This window comes from Triplophysa rosa, linkage group LG18, assembly GCF_024868665.1.
Source record: "Triplophysa rosa linkage group LG18, Trosa_1v2, whole genome shotgun sequence".
In the NCBI taxonomy this organism is placed as follows: Eukaryota; Metazoa; Chordata; class Actinopteri; order Cypriniformes; family Nemacheilidae; genus Triplophysa; species Triplophysa rosa.
Window position 1 is genome coordinate 19434587 of NC_079907.1, and position 10284 is coordinate 19444870.

General features: G+C 36.7%; 1 protein-coding gene across 1 annotated transcript; it reads right to left on the reverse strand.

Annotated features, from left to right (window-relative positions):
* Window positions 1–529: 529 nt before the first annotated feature.
* asah2 (N-acylsphingosine amidohydrolase 2) lies at window positions 530–9168 on the reverse strand. The gene is made up of 20 exons (XM_057359050.1): window positions 9039–9168; window positions 8629–8732; window positions 8281–8424; window positions 7477–7653; window positions 6211–6338; window positions 6040–6117; window positions 5809–5929; window positions 5362–5487; window positions 4191–4277; window positions 3969–4073; window positions 3760–3841; window positions 3495–3610; window positions 3268–3362; window positions 3010–3049; window positions 2795–2890; window positions 1676–1771; window positions 1436–1588; window positions 1292–1348; window positions 1122–1204; window positions 530–874 (listed from the first exon to the last, which is right to left on the reverse strand). Exons 1-20 carry the CDS (start codon window positions 9166–9168, stop codon window positions 676–678), a joined length of 2217 nt encoding a protein of 738 aa, XP_057215033.1. The 3' UTR covers window positions 530–675.
* Between the last annotated feature and the right edge of the window lie 1116 nt (window positions 9169–10284).

Here is a 10284-nt window from a genome sequence, read left to right on the forward strand (position 1 = left end):
CTAGAGTTCGCTGTATGCCTAAAACCGCCAGCGGGTAATTTACCCATGCACATGAATATTGTATTGATACAGCTAAGTAATGTCTAGAGACATAAAATGATTATTTTTATTAATTAACTATGTTTTTGTGCTGTTGTTTTGTGTTCAAAGCAAAAATCACTTTTCTCTCAGGGATATAATAATTGATGCAGTAACGAAAAAATCAAGCGTAGGCCTACAGTTTCACCTAAATAATTATTAATTTGTTGTAGACAAAATCACAAAAAATAAAGGCATGAGATACATGCCCCGATTTTTAATCTGGTTATATCTAAACAATTTTTAACAACAGGGGATTGTAAATAACACAATTTTAGTAAAAGTCAATGACTGAGAGACTTGGATTTGCATTTCAAAAACATCCACGGGTAAATTTGACCCTGTGGCGGTTCTAAAACTCCTGAGCTACAGTATGTAAGAGCACCATCACACTACATACTACAATATATTGTTTATTTTAGCATCCAGGACGAGAACTATCCATTTTATAAATATACTCTCCATGTTACTAAATGGAATGGTTGACTGTGTAAACAGTGTAAAATATGCAAACATTCACATGCCGTCTTCTTTCTTTAGCTGCTCAGAGATCCTGTGCATTGTGAAAAGCGCTACAGTATATAAATAAAAAAGTGCTCAAAAGTAGTAAAAGCTCCTGGTGACTCTGAAAGCGTCTGAAGTGCCCACGTATGGCGTGATGATGGTAGTGTTCCCCTGAGACTGTTTGTAGTGTCCAAAGTGTTGAATCCTGTATGTGCCCATCTCTGCTGCAAGTGGGATGTACCACTCCACTGTAGCATTACTTACACCTAGAAATCCTTTAATCCAGTGAAATCTACAAACACACACACACACACTTAGTCATGCTGTCTGAAGTAGACTGAACTTAATTTATAATAAATATAAACATCCACCCATTTAAACCTTGAAATATTTTTAACAAAGTGTCAGTGTTTAAATGACAGTTAGTGATAATAACTTAGTGTTTGTCTTATCTGGAACCTTGAGAGATACCGTCAGCTCTACCGATGACTTTAGCACTACAGTAAAAACTCAAGTATGATGTGATGAGAACACATTACCTTGTTTCCCATGATGCATCTGTGTGAACTATTTTCCACATGTCGTTGTGAAACCTCTCCACCGTAACTAACGTCTTATCCCTCTGATATGACAATCACGACAGATTAGTTATACCACAGACATAAAAGAGAATCTCATGCAAGACATGTCATGCTATCGAAGCACTCACTATATCTCCGGAGTGTCTCGGGTTTCCAGCGACAAACGTGACGGATGCAACTTCCCCCTTTCGAAAGAGAGAAATCATACTAATACAATCGATTCAAGACGGTGAACTTAAATGATCAGTAATGTGCTGAGTAGATCGACTCACCACTTTATAAACGGTGGAAACCTGCTCGAGCACATCGCCAAATGTGCTGTTTACCGGTGCTCTATCTGCTACCGGATCCTTGATCAGATTAAAGAGTTTGTCTTCGTCGAAGAACGGAGGTTCAGGACCTTTGGGCAACTCTCCTGTGGTTCGCTGTGGAACATGCGTTTACTCAGATCAGTCATCACAACAGTTCATTCGAGTTGAAGAACATATGGAAGGTTATATATGTTACAGCACCTGAGCTATAGCTTTGGCCAGACCTCTGTAGCGCTGGATGTATGCTGATAGAGTGTGAGGACCAAAGATGGTGGACGCGCCCTCATAACGCTGAATCTGAAAGAGCAGAAGACAAGCAAACGAACATCTCTGTCAACTAACGCAAAATAATGAAGAATTTCTTTTTTGTCAGATAATATGGTCATGGTTTTGTCAGGCATGTACGTGGTAATACTAAAAGGTATTTAATGCCTTGGAGAACCAATTATCATTGTGTCTGTATTTAATTTTAGTAAAATTAAACTTCTGAGCTTTGTTGCTACTGTATCATCACAGTGCTGAATTATGCTGCAAAAACAGGTTTAAAGAACTTTTCTTTGCCCTCCTAAAAAGTTTGACAACCTTTTTATTTTATTTTGCATTTAAATAAATACAAATACAAAATTTAAAGAGTAAACAACTGTTTTATTAAAGATTATTTTAGTTTACTTAAAACATTTCTGGTTATTGAATTCAAATAAAATATTGGCCTATTATTACCCTGTCTACACCAGACGTGAGCAGCGCAACGCAACGCGACACAACACAACAAATGCCTTGTTCTTAATGGGTTTGTCGTTTTGCGTCGCGCAGCATCCAGTTCGGACAAAATGTAAAATTATATTGGCTTATGTTTTTTTGTTTTTGTTGTGTAGACATGGTGTAAAAACTATTGGAAAACATAAACTAAACAAAAATTGTAAACGTTGCCTTGGAAATAAACTGAAATAAGTTTACGGCACTAAATTACAATAATAAACAAAAATAAATTCATCTTATATCGCAACATCAAAAATAAACAAATAAATAATAAAATGACAAAAGCATATAACAAAAAATTGCTAAAAATCTACCTTTGATAAATACATTTTATAGTTTAATAAATCTAAAAACAAACCTATAAAAACTCTGCACTGTTTCAAACAGATTTAAATGCGAAATTGCTAAAAAGTTACCTTTAATAAATACATTTAATAGTTTAATAAATCTAAAAACAAAACTATAAAAACTCTGTACTAATCATGATATATAAATAAAGTGATCATTCAGTTATAGTGCTACACTACCATTCGCAGTATTTGCTAAGGGTCAGTACTGTACCTGGTACTCTTCATATGTGGTGATGTAGTGGGTGTAGGTGTTGCATAGACCCGCGACCACCACCTCTGTGTTTGTGAACGGCCCCTGATCCAGCTCCTGTCAACCATCATTTCAAAGAAATTGAAAGACTTGACAGGCGTTTTGAATGTAAGGAATGAGATTTTTTTGCAGTGGAACAAAGTTTTTCGGATACATTTTTTAATTGTTGTTTTCACCTGTTTGACTGCCTCGCGAATCCTTCTTCCAGACATAGTCCTGAAAGAGAAGCATCTCAGTATTACAGAACAAACACACACCAGCATTAAAATATAGAACTGAGAGAACCCATAAAATAACCCTTAAAATAAAATATGATCCCACTCACATCTGCTACCATCACTGTACTATAGTACTTTTCGAAAGCGTATTGGTAGGATATAAAGACACTTTTGCCCCGATGGTTACTTTAGCTTTATGTATCAACAACAACTCACGTGAATTCTCCAGGCACAGCAACGATGGCAAAAGAGCCAATAGTGATGATCTGAACGTCCACAATAGCTGGATGCCATGGCAGAGGATCATTCATCTGCAGATAAAAACATATAAACCAGCGTTATTTCCTACTACATTCATTACACCTTATGTCCTACAGCCATGAGGGTTGATTCTGAATTTGATTATAATATCAGAAAATAAGCAGCTCTGCTTCTCATCTGACCTCTCCTGTGCTAAAGAGAATGGGTTTGGGTTGATGACAAGTTTTGGTTTCATTGGATGGGGGTCCAACAAGCGCATCTCTAATGCCATCCCAGAAAGGGTTTCCATCCGTATCCCCTGCTCAAGATAAAACAGAGCATCACAGTTCTCCACCAGTCCATCTGCAGGGCCAAATGTTCCTTTGGATTCAAACTCATGACCTTTTTCCTGCTAACACAACCGTCTACCACTGATCTATTTTCTATGTCAGAAACACATCTTCTTGCCTTGTAAAAAGTTGAACTCTCCTCCTCCATCTGTGGTTCCAGCAGCGAAACTGTGACCTAGAGCGGGTTTACACGTACGGCCCTGGGTACAAAAAAAACTCTGTCAGCATCATGCTGCAGAAATGGAGTATTCCAGGTTCTGTGAACGGTCTCCGTGACGTGCTGTCGAGAGCTTGTTTCATGTGTGTGTCTTTAAAAAAAAAACGTACAGTGTGAGTGGAGTTAAACGGCACAGTTTCATCCGTCATATTAACCCACTGATGGGCGGCGTGGATGGACCCGTGTAACTCCTGTGAAGCACTGCTGTACAGCTCCTGCAGAGCAAACACACTCGCTTAGAGTAATGCACACTATTATTAACTGAAAATAAAGAAATCAAACTAAAAAGAACTGAAATAACTGATCAGAATCAGAGCAGTAATGTGACATACCTTTGCTTTTTTAGAGATGTTCTCTCCTATAATCCTGGTGCTTTCAAACATGTCTTCACCCGGACCAAAAGCAATGCACGCTTTTTTCTGAAAGACAAAATGTGTGTGTTCTTGATAGCTTGTTTTGGATACGTTCCTTAGAGATTTCTGTTTGTTACTTGGCAAAAGGCAAAGCTCGAAAACACTTTCCAAAACGTTTTTTGTTCATAAAGAATATGCATGCTACCATTTGTAACCATTTGAATGTAATCTGCCATTTTTCAGTCATTTAAAATCAACTTTTCACTATATATATTTCTTTGATTTTCATTCCATTTTAATTCTACATTCTTAAACATGAATTGAACTGTAAAAAGGAATTCTCAGATTCTCTTCTAAATCAATGGCGCAAAGCATTGTTTATTTAAAGGGGTCATATGACACGGCTAAAACGAATATTATTGCTTGTTTTAGATGTAATGAAATGTGTATACACGATTCAAGGTTCAAAAGAGCTGTATTTTCCACATACCATGCATGTTTGTATCTTCTCTTTGCCCCGCCTCTCTGAAACGCGTGGAGTGCTATGATTGGCCAGTTAACCAATGCGTAGTGATTGGTCGAATACTGCAAGCGTATGACGGAAATTTAACGTTTCTTACCATATTTGGAACATCAGGTTCCAAAGCAATTGAACTGACAGGTACGCCCACCTTACTTGCGTATACATTTGGGTGGTCTTAGTCAAATCATACCACAAACTGACGTAGATTTGTGGGGGTGTGGTTACACGAGGCGTTTTAGGCAGGTCTGGGTGAGCATTCGCTTTTACATAGAATGCATCTTTTGTTCCCACACATTCATTTTTGCAATTTTACGTGTCTAATACATGCATGGGCAACTTACAGTATAACACTCCAAAGACACAGAAAAACACGTATTCGCACCCCTTTAATAAAAACACAGTTTTTAGACTTTCTCAGTCTGGTCATTTGTGCGGATGGTTGAACAGCTTCACATTGTAGGGGGTTTGAGTTCCCAAAACAAAAGAATATGTATTAATACAAAAATATACAAACTTAGGTTTTGAAGAATAAAGTGACACGAATTTATCAAATTGTTATTAAAGAAAATAATGCACCTAGACAAGAAAAATGCATTGACTCATGTGTATAATATAATGGTAACTCACTCCTCCGATGGGGCAGGAGCTGTTAAGATAGTCACACTTTTCACCCGTATTCACACAGACGGGGCCGCGAATGTTAGGAGATGAATCTCCCAGATTACTGGAGGAAAAGCCGGCTACAAACGGACCCTGCAGGAAAACAAGCATCCCTGTGCTTTTTACATTATAACATAACACAAACTCTCCTAAAGACACAATAATAACAATACAGTAAACATTTCATCATAACATCCATTTCTAAAGCAAACAGACATTTATTATCCTGCTGCTCTCTCTAATACACTTCCTTTAGATATTTAGAGAAGTGTATGAGCAAACTATTGACTGAACTGAGTGACAAAATGTCCTTGAGCGGTTGTAAAAAGTAGATTAAAACTAATAAAGACACAGTTCATGAACACTGATGGGTGGAATAGAGGTCCAGATCAAGATGATCAGTTGATCTTTTACCTCTCCGGGTAGAAAGCCAATGTTTTTGTCCTGTTCAAAGGCGTAGGAGGCATAGCCCAGGTTGTCTGAGCTCACCATGCGATTGGTGTAATTCATACTGACCGGATGAACGGCAAACCAGCTGATGGGTAAACAAAGCAGACAAATCAGTTATCAACACATTTATTATCTCAGATCTCATCTGATCAACGGTCTGTATAATCTGAATTTACAGTGTGTTGCTGTGTATACCTGAGCAGACCCATGCCATCTCCATCCATATCTGTGAACTTCATGATGACAATCTGCTTGTCTGTGTTGTATTCATACCTAGATGGGATACGGGATCAGAAAGGAACCCTGGATAAATGTAATTCGAAAATGCAGCAGGATTGTTTTAGTCACGTGGACGAAGACACAAACCTGTTTCTCTCCTCCTCAGGGTTGTTCAGATACGAGTGTGGACTTCTGTTCAGATTGCTGTCGATCAGTTCTCCTTTATTGATGAAAATCCGTCCGGGTCTTAAGTTTCTGTGAGCTATATCAACACTCTGAGGAAGGGAATTAAGATTATGTTACATTTTCATAATTTTATGATCATATTTCACCACATCACAAATGTGTTTGAAGTAGGGCTGTTCAACGATTAATCGCATCCAGAATAAAAGTTTGTGTTTACATAATTTGCGTCTGTGTGCTGTGCATGTTTATTTTGTATTGATAAATGCATACAGATGTATATATATATTAAAGAACAATACAAATATAAAAATGGATAAATGTATATATTTATATTAGTGCTGTCAATCGATTAAAAAAATTAATCTGATTAGTCACACATTTTTTCTGCGATTAACCGATTAAACACACAACACATTAATGTTTTTAAAAATACTTTTACATTCTAATAATTTCGCATTTAATCTCCAAATTAATGTAGAGACAGATCTCTTTAACAACATCCTTTTATGAATGAAAGCCAACATTCTGATATTAGTACTGCAACTGATGCCTCCATTAAATTGATTGTTAAATGATTTAAAGGTCTTTGCATGAAGGCTCTCCTGTTTTTGCCAAGTGGTTGATACCCTTAGGACAACATCACGTTGACCCTGGGACAACATTTAAATCAACCAATCAGATTTCAGAAATAAATTTACAGTTTATTTTAAGTTTAATCTTCCAACCAGGATTAGTTGCTTCTTGACCATTGTTTTTCACTTATCATTTCCCTCTGATTTTAGGGGTAAATTATGGTTAGGGTTGGTGTTTGGTGTGGGTTTAGGTTTTATTTATAAATATGTTGCCCTGAGGACATCAACCACTTGGCAAAATCAGGTCGAGCTTGCACGAACAAGAGCGTGATTATATAATGTAACGCTAGACAAAGGATGATCAAATAAACGGATGCTGTGTTAATTGGGTTAAATATTTTAACACGTTAATCTGAAAAAATACGCATGCGTTAACGTGTTAACGTTGACAGCCCTAATTTATATATAATTTAAATTATAAATAAACATGTGAATATTTCCTACATATTTACACGTACAGTATGTGTACACGTTTATAAATATAAAACAAATGTGCACAGTGCAAAGACATATATTATGTAAACACAAACTTTTATTCTGGATGTGATTAATCATGATTAATCATTGAACAGTCTCAGTTTAAAGTGCAATGTACCTTGACTATTCCATTGACCATGGCTTGTATAGATGGTTTAATGTAGCCGCTGCTGGTGATCATAAAGAGGGTGTACTGGAAATATCCGGCCAGACCTGAATGAGTGTGTGTGCCACTCATCACCACATTGTCCTGTCTGTAGAGATCTCCGTACTTCACTTTCAGCTCTCGCAAAACCTGCCATCAATGTTGAAGAAAATCTAAAGCGCATGTGCTGAGTTTTCATGTTGTTTCACAAAGTTTCTGAACACCAGCAAACAGAAGGAATTGATTTTAAAGGGATTCTTTACCATTACAAATACTTTAAATGTACGTGTACAACATGTGTAAAAATTTTACTACATTTGTATTTCATTGTAATCACAAATAAAAGCTTTGGGAGATTCATCTGATAACTTAAAGTGATAGTTCACCCAAAATTAAAATTCTGCCATTCTTCACTCACCCTCTTGTCATTTCAAACCTTTATGACTTTTTTTTCCGCAGACCACAAAAGAAGATATTTTGAAGAATGTTTGGTAACGGAACAGCACCAGACCCCATTCACTTCTATTGTATGGACACAAAACCAATGCAAGTGAATGGGGGGCAGTTAACAACATTCTGCAATCCTTAAATGATGACAGAATTTTTATTTTTGGGTGAACTCTCACTTTAACCCTGTCCTGCCATTAAAAAATATATTTTGCATATTTAAAAGACTTGAATGTGACACGGACAGAAAGAATTCCTTCTGTAAGGTCATTTATATTTTCCAACTGTGACATGGCATATATACAGTGTGTTTAAACAGGTGTGGCGTACCTCGAGTCTCAGTCTCTGAGAGACCATGCCGACGTCAGCGGTGACAAACAGCACTCGTTTGCTTCCATCATCCACGATGAAGGCTCTGCTGAACAGACGCGTGTGAATGCCTCGCGCCGTCTGCTCAGTGTTGGCGTAACCCATCTATCCCCATCCCCCCCAAAAAAACAACGATAGATAAATCACATCGCTAAGACATTCTTATGACATATGATCAACATGTCGTAAACATTATCAGACTGTAATAACCGTTGGATTGACAGCTTTCATAAAGCCTCGCCTCAAAGTACAACCTGCAGTGGTTTTATCTATAGCGCTGATATGCAGAAATAATGCACACAAACTGACCAGAGGTACATCAGCCACAGGTCCTGTGCAGTCTGCTCGGCCTACACCAATGAGATAGCGGGTCTCTGGAGGATTCACTGTGGGGATTGTGGGTTCCTCTGGTTCTGCATAAAACAGTGCACGTGCGATTCAAACAAGACATATGAGATTATTTGATTTAATTTTGTTAACGAAAAAATATACAGTAAGGTTTGATAGTACGAAACTGTTTTCCATCACCCTAGCATTTCCCTATTTTATATCATATCTCATAACTTAAAATGCAAGTTTACATTTATATATCCTAAACATTACAAATCTTGCTTTGGACCTCCCTCAAAAACACAATGAATGGTTGCACATTTTGTTACATTACTAGATGAAGAAATGATCATTTTAGGTAGTCGAAAAAAATACTATGTAACACTTACGTTTCTCTGAATCCAGCTTGAGGGCCAAGACTGTTATCAAGCCCACTGAGACGGCCGTCATTAACAAGAACAGAACCATGAGCGAGATCTCCAGACCGTTGAGACGACAGCACACGGTCTTACGAGCCATCGTGCTTCACTGGAGACACACACGAACAGATACACAACATATAAACACAGGTAAACTACAGCTGCAAAGATGGTAAGAAAACAAGATAGAACCAAAGAACATTCAGAGCACTCAGTTGTTGTTACATGCAACTCAATCAATGTTTTTGCTTGGGCTAATGTATTTTCTTTTCCATATTATAACATAAACATGTTTAGATATTGATGTTTGTCATTCTGCAGGAAGTTAAAAGTAATCAGAATACAAAGCAACAATGCATGCTTTTATATAATACTGCACAGAGGAAGGTTGTAAGATTCTAAGATGCCATTATATTATCGCTAATAAAAAAATTAAAAAAACTATTCTTACAATTTGTACGTACCCGTGTTGCTCTTAAAGGAAACTGAGTGAATGGTCGATTTCAAGTAGAGAAATCAGCTGAATCAAGTAAGAACAAGTGCACACTTATAATGCATACTGCACAAGGACAAAGGTAATAAATACACTGTACAGTTTTATAGCCTGCATTCATTTAACCAAACTCTCAGATTAGATTAGACTAGTTGCATAACACTTAAGATAGTAAAGACCTTATGAAGATGTTTGTTTTGACCATGAAGGTAGCATTTAGTTGATGATAAATAATCAATAATATAGTTATAATAAATAAATATAGCTGCAAGCAGCCTTACAATTTGTTGATGTGGTATACGAGAACCGTTTGATCAATCAAAAGGTTTTGAATCACTTTCTGTCACTATAGTGTCTATATATTCATTTCATTCAAATCTGTTTCATATTCGTTTTCTTAATGTTGTTTAATCTTATGTTGGATGATGTTTTTGCCTTCACGAGCAGATACATTAAGTCTTATTCTCAAGGTTCTATATAACGTCATGTGTGAATTTATACTGTCTATGTTGGTATAATAATACCTGTTGAATCTGTGTCTAGTAAGACGAAGTTATTTATTTTTCACAAATATTTTCTAATATAAATTCAACATCACATAGTAATTGAGTTTTAGTGTTTTAAAATGAAATATTACACAGAATGAAATTTCAGCGGTTTTACAAAATATGTCATGTGAATATTTTGCAAGGCACTGTATATATACAGCCGCAGAAAAAATAA